General features: G+C 41.1%; 1 protein-coding gene across 3 annotated transcripts; it reads left to right on the top strand.

The window, feature by feature from the left end:
- The first annotated feature begins 2,835 nt into the window (after window positions 1–2,835).
- Window positions 2,836–17,695, top strand: brd3a (bromodomain containing 3a). Of its 3 annotated transcripts, none has more exons than XM_079525115.1 (11): window positions 2,836–3,124; window positions 4,583–4,928; window positions 6,900–7,037; window positions 7,356–7,497; window positions 8,210–8,334; window positions 8,682–9,005; window positions 9,151–9,279; window positions 10,063–10,257; window positions 11,263–11,453; window positions 12,483–12,781; window positions 14,047–17,695. In XM_079525115.1, exons 2-11 carry the CDS (start codon window positions 4,725–4,727, stop codon window positions 14,124–14,126), a joined length of 1,827 nt encoding a protein of 608 aa, XP_079381241.1. In that variant the 5' UTR covers window positions 2,836–3,124; window positions 4,583–4,724; the 3' UTR covers window positions 14,127–17,695. The 3 variants fall into 3 exon arrangements, with proteins under 3 accessions (XP_079381241.1, XP_079381243.1, XP_079381242.1); XM_079525117.1 differs by having other exon boundaries at window positions 2,837–3,124; window positions 12,501–12,781; XM_079525116.1 differs by lacking the exon at window positions 2,836–3,124 and adding an exon at window positions 3,178–3,447.
- Window positions 17,696–18,944: the final 1,249 nt, after the last annotated feature.

Below are 18,944 nucleotides of genomic sequence, written 5' to 3'. Positions count from 1 at the left end.
TTCTTCAATCAATCAATCAAAACCTGGCATCCTTGCTCAAGAAGATGAGCTGAGAAAGATCAAGCAAAGTAAACAGCACCATCTAGTGTCCATATGAAATGTCTCCTCTTAAGTCCTAGCAGAAAGACCATCGTGTATGAAATATGACTTGCCCTGTCTGGATCTGTCACTCATCTAAATAATAGAATACTGTTTAATTTAGAGTTGAAGACCCTGCATCACACCTGGGGATCTATAAAGACGCTGGCCCAGGACAGACTGAAGTGGAGATCCTTTGTTGCTGCCCTACATGCCAGCCGGCATAAAGGGCAGTAAGTAAGTAAGTTTAATTTAAAAACAAATCAAAACATCACTGCATGCACGGTGACACAGGGTCTCAGCAAAAGCAGAAATTAATATGAACGGATACATGGAAGTGTTCTGAGGGATCTACTCTAATTCAACATTTATTTCACTTCGACTCGGGAAGTTGGTCGTCCAGGCCCCAGTAGGTGCACTGCAAGTGTATTTGGTTCAGTCAGCAAAAATAAAAATAATTGTTTTTTTAGGGGCGCTAGCCCCTCCTATATTCCGCATATTGATTTTACGTAGATTTTTGTCCTACACAAACATTAAATTCCCATTGACAATGCATAGAGAATTTACGTCATATGTGGACGAGCGAATCAGTATTTTTGTCCTACAAAAATAATAAATTCCCATTGACAATGAATGGAGAATGTACGTCATATGTTGATGGGCAAATCGACATGTTACGTCATGATGATGTACGATGATAAGAGCGCCCCTCACTTCACACGGGTGTGATAGACTACATAGTGATAGTCATATTTGTGCAGGTATGACCATTAACCCATGGCGTCAGATACCTGTCTAAATGTGGAATCTTACCTGGCCTGGCGGAGATATGCATTCCATGGGTATATCTTTCTTGTTCTGAGACAAATGTTGGATTTGCAAATTAAAGCACCCAAAGTCTGAGATACAAAAACACAAATGTGAAGTCAAAACTCAGAATGCTGAAATATGAAGTCTCAGGGGAAAAAACTCACATTTGAAGCCTTTTAATTTTCTATTCAGTGGCAGATTTTTCTGCCCAAGATACACCAATGGGAAAAATCTCAAAGGACATCTGTTTCATTCATAGTGACAATAGTGACAATATAGCTGACTTTCAGGCTCCCAACGCTTCGCACAGGTCTGCTCTTGAAGCTGTCCTGCTCCTGAGATGCACCAGATTGGCCTGCTATAGGCTAGAGGCGCGGCTGGAACTCCCTTCTACACTGTTTTTGAAAAGGTTTGATAATAAACACAACTTCCGTATAATTTAAAATGTTCGCCTTAATGGAGGACCCTGATCTAAACAAGTCTTAGTGCTTTTCATGGTTTCGTCTTCAAAGTAGCAGTTTTTGTATTGACGTGCTCTCGTTTGAAATGATTGATTGATCGATTGATTGAAATATGTATTAACAGTTTGCAGAATTACAGTACATTTCAAGCACAAACTCAATACAAAGACTGTTAACTGTGAGTGGACAACCCAATTAAGCATTACACTTGTTTACAAGAGGGTCCACCTTGTTCAATTCATCAAAACATTTAGAGACGTACAAATAGACACTTCTATATATAGTCAAAGAACAGAACAGGAATTCATCATAAGGGAGGTAAAAAGGCAAAAGAAACATATACAGTGAGGGGAAGAAGGGGTTGGCGGTGGGGGGGGGGGGGGGATTCAGATTTTATGGAGGCCAGTTTCGAATTGCAGCCGTCCGTAGGTGCCCAATGAGAGCGGTTTTGAAGGACTCAAGGGATTCGCATGTCTTAATGACTGTTGGTAGGGTGTTCCACATTTTGGTGGCATAGGAGCGAAAATAATTTAGTCCCTTGTTTGTGCCGAATCTGGGTTGTACATGGTTCGTTGCACTTCCTCTGGTGTTATGGGTGTGGACTTCGTTAACATTAAGGAAGTATCTAGACAGGTACATGGGTATCTTGGTGGTGTATCGAATCTTGTGGACCAGACCCATTGCAAGATGCTGTACTCTGTCGTCGACCCTAAGCCATTCCAGCCTGTCAAAGTGGGCAGGGGTGAGGTGGGTTCGGGGGTTGATGCCAAGTAGGAGCCTGACCAGTTTGTTTTGGGAGTCTGGAGCCTAGTTTTAAGGGTCTTTGAGGTGCTGTGGTACCAGGAGGTGCATGCATAAATGAATGAACCCATTCTACATAGCCTTCTACATAGCCTACTGTGAAATAAAAATTTCAATCAATGAATCAATCACATGCCCTGCAGAAAAGGTACACCAGATTGAAAGTGGTGATGCTAAAATATGTTTTGGGTATAATTTGCCTGTGTATGTATTGGGAAATGAGTGCACACATTTAAGTACTGATATAGCCTACTATAAATTATATATATTTTAGTGCACATATTGTATATTAATATTACAATAATAATAATGTGTGGTTGTTAAAGGACCACTTCACCACTTTTCAACCTATCTTCATATAAAAGGTCGGAGGTCCTCACTAAACATCATGATAAAATGGCACAATTTGTTTCTACTCGGTCTGTGTCTGTGGGCAGTTCAGAAACCCGTCCACCAGTGATAAATTGAAAAGTGGTGAAGTGGTCCTTTAACCAAATCCCAATGCACACAATTTGGGAACCAAAGATACCCAGTGAAGAACCCTATGGTGAAGAACAGTGAACCTAGGTGAAGATAGAGAGCTATCTAAAAGGGTACGGTCAAGATGTTCCCTCCACATTATGTCCTGGATTATGTCACTCCCGGCACTCCCCCCTTCTTCTTCCTGAGAGAGTATCTATCCCATGATGCATCGCGCGGGTACGTAAACAATACAATCATGCGCGATTCGGCGGCGATCCTCCTAATGCAATGCCATTGCAATGCCTAGCAGCGTTCCAGCTCGTGCTGTTTAGCACAGTAGCACATCTTGGGTGGAAGACGCTCTTTGTCAGAACAAGTCATTGGCGCTTTTCGTGCTGCTGCTGCCTGGCCTCCTCCTAAATTAAAACGGGCTCCTCTTCTCCTCCGACTTCAACAACGCGAGCAAACACAAAAGTCTCTTCTAGCTGCACAGTGAAGCCGAACAACCTCCCGTAAGAAAGCAACATAGCCTTACCGTGCATTCTATTAAACTTTGGCATGCTATCGGTTCGTATGTGCAAAGTGTCGTTGCGTTTTCCAATACACGCTTAAAATGTGTTGTTGATGCGCACGTTATATTTTTGTATTTAGCCCAATACTAGCGAGGCTTAGCCACCTTAGCTACCGTATAAATAGCCTAACATTAGCTTAGTTTGCATGCTTTCTTTAGCAACAATGCTGCTGCTGATGCTACGTTAGCCTCAGCCAGCGGCAGCTTTTTGTGGCGGGGCCCGCTCTGCAAAGCCGTGGGAATACACACAAAGTCGGCACCACAGTAAGCACAATAACAACAATAATGGGTGAATAGTGTGAAACTATAATTTCCCGCTAGTTGGTTAATTGTTTCACTGGGCTAAGGCAGCTACATGCCCGAGATGCTAACTGTGGGCTACCTGGTGAGCTAACGTTAAGTAGCGTTTCTTGTTTAGCAGTGGTGGAAGTACTCAGGTTTTCCCCCCATTTACTTTAAGTAAAAGTAGCACAATGTAGAGAAGGGGGTGTCCCATTCAGAAGTACATGTCTTGTTTAGCTGTTCTGTTGAGTAAAAGAGCAAAAGTATTGGCATAGAAATGTACTAACATGTCAGTACCATACGTGTAGAGATTATTTTTTGTAGAATGGCCCATTTCATAACCATATTGCTTGTGTTGTAAACTTGTAATTAATTAGTTGCATAAATGTGTTCATCGCTTTAATATTGCTGCTGATTTTTATTTGTGTTGCTGGGTATCTCGCACCATATTGTATTAATGTGTGTTATGCATTTACAATATCTGCAAATTATCTAGTTACTAAAGCTGTTGTAGTGTAGTACAAAGGACAATGTTTTCCTCTGAAATGTAGAAGTATAAAGTATCAAAAAGGACTGAGGAGTCAAGGAAAAGTACTTCAGTCAGAATTGTATACAAGTACAGTACAGTACTAAATTTACTAGTTACTTACTAGTTGGCTAGTGATGCTGGGGTGAAATGGGTGGAAGGAAGCCCACCATTATATCGTGCAAACCATAAATCATTATTATTGTAGTTGTATTTCTTCCTCTAATCCACTCGGTTGCTTCTGTGTTCTGTTTAAACTTAGTCATAATACACACAATTATATATTGTTTTTTTTTTTTTTGTAGGTTGGCCAGAATACGGGCTCTTATTAAAATATAAATGTAACTATTGAAAACGTAATGCCTCCATGCATGGCTTTCTGCTGTGAAGGCATGACAAAAAACGAATTATGAATACACACAATTATATATAGTTTTTTTTCTAGGTTGGCCAGAATAGTGGCTCTTATTAAAATATAAATGTAACTATTGAAAACATAATGCCTCCATGCATGGCTTTCCGCTGATGAAGGCATAAAAAAAACAAAATTATGAATACACACAATTATATATTGTTTTTATTTTTTTGTAGGTTGGCCAGAATAGGGGCTGTGAGATGGGATGCTGTTCCTGTCTGACAGACAGACGCAGAACTCGCTGAAGACACTCCTCCGTCCGTAGACAAGACACAGAGGCCGATAGTCGCTCTGCCCCCCGTCGTGTGCACCACCACCATGTCCATGTTGGCAGACACGAAGACCTCTGATTCGCCGTACGGCGTCAACCCGCCACCCCCCGAGTTCATCAACCCCAGCAGGCCGGGCCGCAAAACCAACCAGCTGCAGTACATGCACAACGTGGTGGTGAAAACGCTGTGGAAGCACCAGTTTGCGTGGCCATTCTACCAGCCTGTCGATGCCATCAAACTTCAACTCCCTGTAAGTACGAGTCTGTGTAGATCAGGGGTGCCCAAAAGGTTGATCGCGATCTACCAGTAGATCACAAAGGGTGGGCAGGTAGATGACATGACCCTAAACAATATATACATTTAAAAAGGAAATAACTAAAGGCACCTGCCACTTTGACTTGAATTAAGGTGACTTCATTGATTGACATCAAATAGGTCCTATCAGCTCAAACCCACAATGAAATACTTTTTTTTTTTTTTTTAAGATTTGTTTTAGGCTTTTCTGCCTTTATTGATAGTATCAAGTGAAGACGGACAGAAAAAAGGGAGAGAGAGAAGGGGAGAGACATGCAGCAAAGGTCGTCATGAACGGGACTCGAACACGTGACGCGCTGTCAGGCCAAAGCCTATATCTGGCATGCGCCTGGACCACTTGGCCAGTGGGCGCCCCATGAAAAACTTTGTTTTCAAGAGTGTTGCGCACAAACAAAACAAAACGGTACCAATTTCTTATATCTCATTCCGAGTGTGTTTGTCTTGTATGTAACGCCAGCACTGCTATTCCAAAGCCCCTTCAGGTACATTTTTAAACTTTTTCAGCAATGGGATATTTTTTTGGTGGGTAGATCTTGTTTTTTAAATTAGCTCTCAAGTAAAAAAACACTCTTGTGTAGATGTTGCAGCTGTGGTGAGGGGGTGGGGTGCACTGTAAGAGTATAGTCACAAGTATGCGTCAAAAGCGACAGCTTCCCCGTTCACTTCCACTCTTGTGAGAGCAAAGAAGTTGACCTGCCCTTTGTGGTACGTGGATGCGTGTGGCTTGCCTTGAACATTGGCGTTCAAACATTGAACTTTGACCAGTAGGAAAGAGGCAATGTGGTTGACCCCACTTGGCAGGCATGTTGTTTGTAGTTTTCCTTCAATGAGCCAACCACTCCAATGCAAGTGAAACAAACGTACACACCAGGAAACGGCATTGCTCACAACACCACAAGACGACATGGGAAACACCAAAAATGGCCAATCTGCAAGCTCCTGGGCTGTTTTTCTCTCTGTGTGTGTGTGTGTGTGTGTGTGTGTGTGTGTGTGGTGTGTGGTGTGTGGTGTGTGTGATGTGCTACACTATATAACTATACAACTGAGCATGAATTCGGAATTGTTGGACTTGGAACATGACAAATATGTAGTCAACATTTTACAAATATATGTTGAGAGTTGTAAATTAAAACATTTTACATTTGAATTGAATATTTACAGACAACTAGGGAATCATACCCCTATTAGTATTGAAACTGGACCAATCATTCAGTGCCAGTCTTGCCAATTTTCAGTATTGTGACAGCTCCTTTTTGAGCGGCCAATTTATCTGATTATGTTGGCTAATGAGTCTCCAAGTTGGAGCATGTAGAGTGTGAATAAAATGGTGCAAAGGTCCAGCCCTTGTGTAAGGCTGTAATTGACTCAATCTGTACCTGATGCATGTATTCTCAGTCCTACTGGAAAGCTGTGGCCAGAATGTCCAATTATGGTGTTAAGGCAAATGTTGTGGTCAATAGAGCGTCGCAGTCCCGCCCCCTACCATGGACCAGGAAATGATTCTCCGTTCATTTTCCTCATAGACATTTCAGAAAGTATTTATTTAAAGACGTTTACGCCGCGGACAAAGCCAACTCGAGTCGTGACAAATCATGACAACAAACGAAAAAAAAGAAGAAAAACGGCAGGTTACAACACCTTTTTTGTTGTTTTTCTTCTTTGTAATTATTTGTTTGGTCCAAAATATTGTTTGTGTTGTCATGAGTTGTCACGACTCGAGTTGGCTTTGTCCGTGGCGTAACCGTCTTTAAATAAATACTTTGTGAAATGTCTATGGGAAAAATGCATTGGGATTCATTTCCTGGTCCATGGTAGGGGGCGGGACTGCGACGCTCTATTGCATCACTTGTGTGTGGACCAGAGAGAAATAACTGACATGTTGTCTGATTCTGTCTCTGTCAACTAGGATTATCATAAGATTATCAAGATTCCTATGGATATGGGGACAATCAAGAAACGACTGGAGAACAATTACTATGTCAGTGCTAGTGAATGTATGCAAGACTTCAACACTATGTTCACCAACTGCTACATATACAACAAGGTGAGGAGGAAAAAAAACATGTTGCTCAGCACTTGTGATCATGTTCTTGTGATTCTAAAAAATGTCTTCTACATCCTGACAGTTTTCTGAAAAAGCTATGGTTCTATGTCAGTAGTTCTTCGATTTAAAAAAAATAGCAGACCTACAAGCTCGTAGCGCGCCACTCGGTGGCGCGCTATGAGCTTGTAGGTCTGCTATTTTTCAATAGCTAAAGTATAACATAATGCTTAGTTAAAATCATGTTCTTGTGTCCTTGGTGTATCACCCATTAAATTGCATACATTAATGTTAACAAACGTTCTGTGTATTTCACTCAAGCCCACAGATGACATTGTGCTTATGGCACAGGCCTTGGAAAAGATATTCTTGCAGAAAGTTGCCATGATGCCACCAGGAGAAGTGGAGCTTTTACCTCCAGCTAAGCTGGTCAAGCCTCCAGCTAAAAAGAGTCTCCCTTCAGGTGAGTGTTTCCCCTATTTTTTTGTTTGTTTTGTTTTAGCTCGCTAGCGTCGGGCTATGTGGGTCCATCCGAACGCTGATTTAGCCATGGAATTTTCTGTGCACCGTACTGCTCTCCATATGATGGCCCCAATGATTTTGGGTGACCCCCATGGCCTTTCCTGGAGCCATCATTGGACAAAAAATGAGTACTTGGCGTTGCATAAAAGATCCAATTACACACAAGATGGCTCCGAATTGAATGGGCAGATTGCCATGATACTTGATACTACATTCATGCTCCTAGGTTGAACCCTACGCATAGAATGACCCTGTGACTTTATGACTAAGATAGTGGTTCTCAAAACATTAGTATTTCAAGGACCCCAGTTTGATATTATTTTTTCACCTCAATCTATACTCTAAACTTCTTAGTGTTCATTGAACCAAATTGGTTCCATTTGTACACTCAAGAGTTATAGACCTGTAACTCATCAAGGACCTGTGGGGGTCCCCGGACCCCACTTTGAGAAGCGCCTTGCTTCTAGGCTAGCCCAACCCATGTGACTTTTATTGTTGTATGTAGCTGTACATCATCTACTAGCCGACTTTTAATGCCCGTCCCTAATCCCAATCGAACCAAGCCTAAGAACTACTGTAGTTAAGCTGTTTGCTCTTCATGACCCAACCATAATTTATGTTTTCCCTTTCAATTTGTGTAAATATCCATACAGCTGGTCAGGATGAACCCGTGACACCACCACCAACAGTGACACCACCCAAATCACAGACAACCCTCAACTCCATTACCTCCATCTCATTAACCACCAACCTGCCATCATCCCCGCCTGCTGCCAGAGTGAGTCAACATTTTACCTTAAATTATTTCTCATCTTTGACTAGACACCCTGGAATACAATTTTAACCCATTTAGACCTGAGGACGATTCTACAAAATGTTTCTATGTCACTCGTTCTCAAACATTTGAGACCAGTGACCCCCCCCCCCAAAGATTTGCGCCACATTTTTACGAAAAAATTGCAGACCTACAAGCTCGTAGTGCGACACTCGGTGCCGTGCTATGAGCTTGTAGATCTGCTATTTCTCAATAGCTAAAGTGTAACATAATGCTTAAAACACCAAAAGGGGTTCCCATTCTGAACGAGGTTAACCAACTGTGATGATTTGTGTGTTTTTATCGAGAAGAAGGGGATGAAGCGGAAAGCAGACACCACCACTACCTCAATCACAGCCAGCATAAACGACTCGCCGGAAGGCAAGCCGCGGCGCGAGAGCACGGGCCGAGCCATCAAGCCTCCCAAGAAGGACTTGGAAGAAGTTGAGCTGGGCGTCAGGCGGGGAAGACTGAGTGAGCAGCTGAAGTATTGTGACGGAATCCTGAAAGAGATGCTCTCTAAGAAACACGCGGCCTACGCCTGGCCTTTCTACAAGCCTGTCGATGCTGAGGCTCTGGCACTACATGACTACCATGACATCATCAAATACCCCATGGATCTTAGCACTGTCAAAGTGAGAATCACTGACACTTTTGCCCACTTACTTTGATTCTTCCAGTCTACTAGGTTATGTTTTTTTTGTGTGTGCGTGAATTTGCTCATGCTGCTATTGCTGTCTAAGTGTCTTGCGTTTTGATTTACACGTTGTTCAATTTCAGAAAAAGATGGATGGACGAGAGTATATGGATGCACAGGCCTTTGCTGCAGATGTTCGACTAATTTTCTCAAATTGCTACAAATATAACCCCACTGATCATGAGGTCGTTGCTATGGCCAGAAAACTCCAGGTATGTCTGTCAATTTTCACCTGCCTTGAATTTTAATGATGTAAACTAAAATACATAGCTCTCTTCTCAGTGGACCTTTTAACCCTAGAACACTAAACCCGGGTGATTTTCACCGGACAATTATGTTGTGATTTTCATAATGTTGCTGATGTCTGAGGTTGGTGGTGGGTAGCTTTTTATGTGATTTTCATAATGTTGCCGAGGTTGGTGGGTAGCTTTTTATGTGGTTTTCATAATGTTGCTGATGTCTGGATGGGTAGCTTCATGATGCTCACTGATAGTGTGATCATAGAAGATAGGTTTGTTTCTCTGCCCACATTTTTTTCAGGTGAATTTCAACAGGGTTTAGTGATAGAGGGTAAAAAATGTAATCCCATACTCCCACAATGGGCAGTTTGTTCCCACTGGACCATTCTCACATGTCCAGGAATGGGTGGTATGGACCAAAGGAGAAGTTCCCAGCTCCATTATAGATAAATAAATAAAAAAAATAATACCCAGATTTTCACTGATTTTGGTCCACTATGATAGGGGCCCCCAATGATATCTATTCATTTTCTTTTTAGATTTCATGTTGAAATATTAAAGAAAAAGGACCTCAAATTGCCATGTATTGCTGTACCGCCGTATTGTCAAATATACCCGGGTTTAGTGACCGTGTGACAAAAGTTGGATTTAGTCTTCTAGGGGTAAGTCTTCTAGGCGTAAGAAGATTACTATTATTATTAAGCATTTATTTTTACTTTAATGCAACCTTTTTGTTTTTTGTACATTTGTTTTCAGGATGTGTTTGAGATGAGGTTTTCCAAGATGCCAGATGAACCTGTAGAAATGAACTCGCCAGGAGGGGGCGCCGTCACCAAGAGCACAGCCTTAAGTGGTAGCAGTGGCAACTCCTCCAGTTCGGGCAGCTCCGACTCGGAGGATGAACGTGCCAGCCGACTGGCTGAGTTGCAGGAGCAGGTTGGAGCAGAACAGGTATGTTTCACTGTCGGCCTGCTACTTCAGACCCGTCTCTCAATTAGCCGTCCGTGCCCCTGCTCTAGCCATGGGATGATGGGACGCCCTTAACCCATTTTGACCTGAGATCAGATTCTAAAAATGTCTGTTTGAAAATGACAGTTTTCTGAAAAAGCTATGTTTCTATGTCAGTCGCTTGTAGATCTGCTATTTTTCAATAGCTAAAGCATAACATAATGCTTACACCAAAAGGGGTTCCCGCCCAAAATGGGTTAAGCACAGAGCCTCGGTTTCGATGAGCGCCGGCTACTACCTGCCTCAAACCCTAACCATAACCGCAAGCACGGAGCAGCGCATCCCTCAACTAACCTTAATCCGGTCGTTTTCACGGACCCCTCACCAACCATAATCCGGTCGTTTTTAACGGATCCCTCACCAACCTTAATCCGGTCGCCTGTAAAACAAGCACCCCCTCAGTGACCATCGATGCCCAGGCTATTCGTAAAAGGTCATCCCCTCTAGCCATAACGGGCTGGTTTTCTTGGTGGATTCTTCATTTCCAAAGACTAAATACTGTTTTTTTTTTGTTTTTTTTTTGCTGCTGTGGGTCTTGGTGGTGGTGTTGTATGAGATTTCTCAGCACAGATGTGGCCTCTTTTCCACCACGGTTAAACTCTTTCCGTTATTTTTTTCCCCCTCGCCTAATATTGAACCAGTTCAGAGTTTCCACTGAAAATGAATTTGTTCAGAATCAGAAACCTAAAAGTTGGGTTCGGAACTGGAACCAGAAAATGACCGCCGGTTCCATGAAAGCACCAGGAATCTAGAACGGAACACGTTTTAGAACCAAAGTTCTTTTGGTGGAAAAGGGGCCTGGGTGAATGAGCTGGGCCAGACATTGGATGCACTAATAATTATCAGTGGCCTACACTCGGGACATTTTTCTGTCTGGTTTATTTTCCACATTTTTACCATGTGGCTGTATAATGTGCTAACCAATCTCCACTGGCTCTCTCTGCCCAGCTAAAAGCCGTCCATGAACAGCTTGCTGCGCTTTCTCAGGCTCCTGTCAGTAAACCAAAGAAGAAAAAAGAAAAAGACAAGAAAAAGGATGTCAAAAACAGTAAAGGCAATCCAGAAGAGGAGAAAAAAGCAAAAGCAGGAAAGCAGGGTCAACAGAAGAGTTCCTCCAGAAAGGTCAACAGCGGCTCCAGGTATAGGAAATGGACATTTTATTTTTTATGTTTTACTCTTAATTCACATGAGCTGGTTCTGTATTCTTATTGTAGCCTTGTCATGATGCTTCTGGACAAGTTGGCAAGATATTTTGCTCCATTGATTGATATGCCAAAAATAGTCTCCTCATGTTGCACGCAGAAACATGCCTGGTATGGCATTTATTGTTTACAAAAATGTCAACATCCTGTTTATATTACTATTTGAATCCTTACACAAATGGCTAAATCCACATTTCGTGATGTTATATATTATATTGGCAGAATTCAGCTTTGTTTGTCCACGCCCTGAAATACCCGTATGTGTGTCTAAAAGAATAAAATTATTGACATATAGAGTGTCGCAGTCCCGCCCCCTACCAGGGCCCAGGAAATGATTCTCCGTTCATTTTCCTCATTTCAAAAAGTATTTATTTAAAGACGTTTACGCCGCGGACAAAGCCAACTCTTGTCGTGACAAATCATGACAACAAACACAATCTTTCGGGCCAAACAAAGAATTAGAAAGTAGACAAAAAACGGCAGGTTACAACACTTTTTGTTGTTTTTCTTCTATGTAATTATTTGTTTGGTCCAAAATATTGTGTGTGTTGTCATGATTTGTCACGACTCAAGTTGGCTTCGTACGACGCTTAAAAGGTCTTTAAATAAATACTTTTTGAAATGTCTATGGGAAAAATGCATTGTGATTCATTTCCTGGGCCTGGCGTCGTCATGAAAGGGGGCGGGACTGCGACGCTCTATTGCAAGTAAAACGTACTAGTTTTGTCCCCACCAACAGACAGTAAAACGTACTAGTTTTGTCCCCACCAACAGACAGTAAAACGTACTAGTTTTGTCCCCACCAACAGACAGTAAAACGTACTAGTTTTGTCCCCACCAACAGACAGTAAAACATACTAGTTTTGTCCCCACCAACAGACAGTAAAACATACTAGTTTTGTCCCCACCAACAGACAGTAAAACATACTAGTTTTGTCCCCACCAACAGACAGTAAAACATACTAGTTTTGTCCCCATCTACAGACAACCCAAGAAGAAAGCCAGGGGCTACGATTCAGACGGCGAGCCTCTGCCCATGACGTATGACGAGAAACGCCAGCTGAGCCTGGACATTAACCGGCTACCTGGCGGGAAACTGGGCCGCGTGGTGCGCATCATCCAGACCCGAGAGCCGTCGCTCCGCGATTCCAACCCGGACGAGATTGAGATTGACTTTGAGACACTCAAGTCGTCGACGCTGCGCGAACTCGAGCGATACGTCAAGCTGTGTTTACATAAGAAGAGGAAGAAGACGGAAGCAAACCGTGAGTACCTAGTGGCTGTCACGATTACACATTTTAAGTTGACAATTAATTGTCACACGAATGATTTAATAGTTTTTTGCATTGAACATTGGAATGTTACAAGTTGTATTTCTGTTTGCCTTTTAGGCTTCGTACTGTCAAATAACTTAAATATACAAATCAATCACTGACCCATTTAAGACATTATTCCTTTCCAAAAAATGCACAAAATAGTGGAAATAGTTACAACACGTCGTGCGTGTTGTAAAGCTTGTAGATATGCTACATTGTTTGGTCATTTCTCAACGTGGAAACGATTGAGGATTATGCAAAAATAATTGCGATTATCTCAAATAATTGCGATTATTAGATAATCATGTAATAATTGTGGCAGGCCTAGTGGCATAAAAACCTTCTATGTACATATAGCATTATGGCTGAAACTATCGTTTATTCTACTGATTCTGAATAATCCAGAAGCCCATTTATTTGTAGTCTTTGTATTATCAATCAACAAATTGTCGAATAGATTTATTAAAATAATCAATATACCCTATTGGCCTGAATATATATTTTTTCTCCCAATGGAAATATCCTAAAAAAAACAGGGTCGTATTATAATCGGGTACTAGACTATTTGACATTCAATGTTGTTTTTCCACAAATGAGTCTTGAAAATCGTCTTATAATCAGTCGTCTTATATTCGGGACAATTGATTCGTCCAATTAGCCACTTACGCCCTATTTTTATATTTACACTCACAATGGTATGGTGCAAAAATAACAACCAGTCAATCTACAAGCTCACATGTTGCATCATAACAAGTTTATTTTATTTAATCAAGTTGGAATGTCATACCTCTAAAGTTTAAACCTATGTCCATGTAGCCTCGGTCCCAGGCTTACTTATCACAACGTAAGGCAGAGTCGGGCGGATGTATCCTCCGTCATCCGTCAGCTGTATTTCCCCCGGATACGATATTTTCCCGACCAATCACAACACTTGTTTCATTCGCGGAGAATGTAAACTGATTTGCATTTGCATCAACGTCATTTCCTTGGGCGATACTTCCGCTAAAATCCCGCAACTTCCGATGATAGTCTTTTCAGCGTAGGTCTTGCCCAGGGTGATGTCCATGCATGTAAATCACAGCTGAATGTGGTACCTCTTAAGTTTAGACCTATGTCCATGCATGTAAATCACAGCTGAATGTGGTACCTCTTAAGTTTAGACCTATGTCCATGCATGTAAATCCCAGCTGACCTGGTTTTATCCTCACCCAAAGGTGCCAGTGGGAGCAGTAGCTCTTCAGAGTTTGGCAGCAGCAGTTCCAGTGGCTCCAGTTCAGACAGCGACTCTGATTGAAGGAGCATGTTGGTGTACCTGTTTCGTGGATTTCATAAAAAAAAATATATATTTTTATTTTCTATTTGTATTTCATTTTTCTAAGGAAGACATATGAAGAGTTTGTTTCCAAAATGTCCACTAACAATTCAGAATTGGATTTCAGAGCAGTGTACACTACACCCAAGGTACTGCAGCCCTAAAGATTACTGTCAACTTTTAAAAAAATGTGTTTATTGACGTGTCAGTTTGACTTGTGTTGTGTGACTGACCGCCGGCGGTCTTGTTGTGATGTCGATGAAAATAGCAGATCTAACATGCTCACAAGGTGCCGCATTGCGATCTTATAGATCGTCTGCTATTTTTGTCAAACGTAAGCCTCGGCATATAGATGCTAGGGCCCAAGGTTAAGGGTTTTAGTTCTGTCTGTTTTTAGTCATTAGGTTTTCTGGCAAATGGCTTTTCCTCCCCAGTTGCCTGCATTTTGCATTTTGAATTCAACTGACATACTAATGCTAAAGGTATTTTTATGACATTTTAGACAGATTTAGTCCACTATTTTATTTTTCACCTAAGCTTACCTACCCGTTTTGAGCTCCTGCTATATCAATTCTATCATGCAAAACATCTTTGCAATAATGTTTCAAAATATTTTTATACCAGGAGTCTTGCAATTGAAATATAACTGTTCCAATGTACTAGATGGGCGTTAACTGAACCTTTCTAAATGATTTATTTGCAGTTTGGATTAAAACTCTTCATATTCTGCCATCCACCCTTATAAAACATTTATTTTTGAAATTCCTTCAAATTGTTAATGGCTTTGGTCTGACATGTGTTCTTTCAAATAGATACAGTAGATGTCCAAATAGCAAATATTGGACTTATTGTGATATTTAGTACATAAGAACTAAGTAGAAAGAGAGTTGTGCTCAGTAGAGTGCAAATGTCCGCCAGGAGGCCAGCTCTACTTCCCTCCATCTTGTCGGTCTAGACCAGGGCATGTGATGACAATGTTTGGGGCGTGTGTGGGTGTATAAAAGGCATAGGGTTATTGGGTGAAGGGATAAGATAAGGTTGTTGGCCATGGCCTTGTGGAACGCACGGTGGGACAATTGCTCTGCGATTATTAATTCCCAAACATGATGGTGCACAAGCAATATGATGTGGATCTACCTGGTAGTTGGCAGGATTAGCTGTGGATTAAGCTCTCAAGACAGATTTGTAATGAAAGTTCAGTAATCAGTAGTGTAGCTGTTTAATTCAATTAGAGCTCTTCTAGGGATGCCCTTGAGTAGGAAGAAAGTGAAACAGCAAAAACGGGTGTGACCACGCCTGGTTTCCTCTTTCAGGCATGGAATAGAGCTTGCCTCCAGAGGTTAAAAAAAGATTATATATACTGTATATATTTTTTTATCCGAATTGGTTCCCATATTGGCTGCGGGTAGACGGACACAGACAAACAGGGCTGGATGCAATATCTCCACCTGGTGACTAAGTACAGCAGAGGCAGGGAACCCCACTCACCTCCAGCAAATTGAACCCAAAGTATAACATCCAATTTCAAGGAAACATTTGCTTTGTTACAAATATCAAGTTAAAACATTTGTAAACTGCTCTACCAAAGTCTTTCAGATATTGCTGAATAAACATTGTTTTAGCTATGTCTACTGGAGGAGATTTAAAAGGAGATTATATTAGCTTTATAATGTCAATATTGTTTTATTCAAGGAAAAATATGCCGTTAGCGATGTTGGCTAACATAATTATGAATATTAATTATGCATGTTAACATTTCCAAGCTTAAAAATAGTTCTCAAAAGCAGGCGATATTTACACGGCTGACAAAAAGCCCATAAGCAAGATGTTTCCCATTGGTAGAGCAGGGCACATGTCGTTTTACTCTATGGGTAAGTGTGTGTTTAACAATCCCTTTTACAAAATTGTCTGTCAAAGTTTGAAGTTGTTGGTGCCCTGTATTGCCAAATTAACCATATTTAATACCATAATTTGGTATAGTATAGTAGACGGCTGTTATCCGAGGTTGTAGTATCAAATGATGAAGACAGGCACAATCTGTTGACAATGAATAAGCTGTCTTCTCTGTCAACAGATTGTCAAACTGACATTAGCTTTGATGGTAACTGGTACTATATAAGGACTAGTAGCATCACTACCAAGTTACCACACTTGTATCCAGTGTATGTATGGACTTTCTTTTTTTATCCATGTGAGAGCTGTACATGAGTACCTCAGGTTTTTGTTTTTTTTAACATTGCCAATGCCATTGCCTAGCAGTTTTGCATTGTTGAACTATATCAGTTTACCGTATAGGCCATCCAAGACATTTTGTTCAATTTCATAACATTGTAACAATAATCTTATGCATTTTGGGTGACAGATTTCAGAGAAGTGTGCTGCTGCAAATTAAATAGATAAAACATGTTTTTATCCAAACATGTTTTGGTTATGTTCGGTCTGCAGACAGTGCTTCTCATTGTTGGAGTCATTCGGCTTTAGAACTCTAACATTTCAAAAGATGTTAATGTCTCTGTCAGGTGTAAGAACACATTAAATTATGGACAGATCATTCTGCAAATGGGTACCTCTTTCCTCATTGTTGAATTTGTCTCATAGACATAACCACTAGGCTGGCAGCTTTCTTATACTTAATTTATACTCTGTTCAGGAAATAGCTGATCTACAACGCAATGTCTTTTGAGCTTGTAGATGGGCTATTTTCACTACAGTAAGTATAGATCTGGCTTCAGAGGAGCACGCTACTCTGTCTCACTTATTTCTGGGTTTACCACACACTTGTTCATGAATGTATGATGCCTTGAATGCTTCTGCTTCACATTTTCAGTGATTAAAATGTGTGGATGCTTCAAAATATAGTTGGAAATGTGCATCCCGAGTTCGTTTTTTTTTTTATCCAACCCGTTTTGTTTTCTTAAACTTTCTTGTATTTAATTTGTATTTTGTGCAAACGGGATGGTACTCTTGCCCATTTAGTTTAGTTATCAATAACAAAATTCTTACATAACGGATATCTTTCAATTACAATATTGTATATTAGGGTATTATTTGAGTATGCCCCTAATGTGGTGGCTCTTAATTCTGAAAGCTGCCACAAGAACTGTGTACATTGTGCCGCCTTTACCAATGTATCTGGTGTTGACTCTTTCAGTTTTATGTTTTTTGTATGAATCATTTCTCATAGAGGTGAAAGACTGACGAAGCTAATGTATATAAATATATGAATATATATCCAAACATAAGTCCCTTTTTTAGGCTCCAGTAACTTTTTATATTTTAATAAGCAGAGATTCATTTAATTTCCAACATGCATGGAAGTTTACTGTATCTTTGTTATACCTTTTGAGCCTGTTTAAAAGTGTCTTCCTGTATAATGTCTGCCATGGAAACAAACTGAGGATTCTAGTTTTAGTTGTTACAATATGGACACAGTGGCGGGATGTGATTGTTGAGGATATCAGGTAGGAGCTAGAAATTAATGTACAGTAACTGCTAACCTGAAAAAAGTTATTTTCTCTTGGTTTTTTGTAAATAAATGAAAACAAAACAGATGTCTTGTGCCTTTTAAATGGATCCCTGGATGTGTATACAGTACTTGTGTAGCGCCTACACTTACGCCTACACTTGCATAAAGCATTGCTAATGAGGGGATTTTGTTATGTCAAAACCGTGTGTGTGGTGCCCCAGACATTTAGTAGTAATGCTGTTTAAACAATACATCTCAGACAGATTCATGATGGAAGACTTCAGACTGTTGAATCAATACGTTATAGTTTATGGTGAGCAAAAGTGGCGGAATGGGCATTTGCATTTTGGAGATCAGCCACTAGATGGCGACCATCTACCATCTCAAAAGTAATTTTGTCACGCAGACGAGCTTGTGTGTAGGCTACTAGTATGAGTCATGAGCAAAACTATTAAACACAACTAGCTCACTGGTTCTCAAAGTGGGGATCCCCAAGGGCTGTATACTGAGGGTATACAGAGTGGTCTACAGACAGCAACATAACATGAACAGTTTAAACTTTAAACCTAGTTGAACATAGCTAATTTACGAGCTGCACGTGTCACAATACAATGGAGGTTGTGGTTACATGTGTAAAGGGTGAACAATACCTGTAACATAGGTGGCCTATATTCTAATGAGAGCTGATGGAAGGGGGGGGGGGCTCAAATTTGTGCATGCAGCAACATGCATCCATTTAGCTCCGGAGCTAGAATCCATTCATCATTTACAGATTTGACACTTATGCGGCCCAGCTCAGTTTGCTGTCCTTGCACTGAGCATGCTGCAGTTAGACTTGCTCTTTGTGACCATAGACTGTGTTTGTGTTTGTGACCCACCTTCCTGTCATGGCATATGGTCTGGAACACGCAGTACCCCCCCCCCCCCCCCCCCCCCCCCCCCCCCCCCAGCCCTGGGGCATGATGGATCAATGCCACAACTTATGTGACAACTAGTCATTCCTGCCTTTTGTGACTATCTATCACTCACCACTGAGCCATTATAAAACACACCAGTCAGACAAACAGATCACATGAGGTGCTTTATAGGCTTAACTAAATTGCACACTGTGGCCTTTGTGTTCTTTCTTTTTTTACCACCTTGCACAGGGATATAAAGCAGTGGATGTGGCTGGTTGGTTAATGATGCCCCAGCAGCCCATGCGTCCATCCAGTGCACTTAATGAAGTGCATTTTAACATAGGCTTAACATAGCCTACATCAAAGGTCAATTCATTGTTCAATAAAAGGGTATTGTGACAATTTTAAAACATACCGATACATAGATCAAATAAA

The sequence above is a fragment of the Electrona antarctica genome (assembly GCF_951216825.1).
Source record: "Electrona antarctica genome assembly, chromosome: 16".
NCBI lineage: Eukaryota > Metazoa > Chordata > Actinopteri > Myctophiformes > Myctophidae > Electrona > Electrona antarctica.
Note: the sequence above shows the minus strand (reverse complement) of the source record. Positions and strands in the feature narration are given on the sequence as shown.

What these genes read in the sequence shown, in the direction of transcription:
- brd3a (XM_079525115.1), top strand. Translation starts at nt 4,725, where the DNA reads ATGTCCATGTTGGCAGACACGAAGACCTCTGATTCGCCGTACGGCGTC. An exon ending in CCATCAAACTTCAACTCCCT is followed by an intron (nt 4,929 to 6,899) that starts GTAAGTACGAGT and finishes TCTGTCAACTAG; the next exon opens with GATTATCATAAGATTATCAA. An exon ending in CTATGGCCAGAAAACTCCAG is followed by an intron (nt 9,280 to 10,062) that starts GTATGTCTGTCA and finishes ATTTGTTTTCAG; the next exon opens with GATGTGTTTGAGATGAGGTT.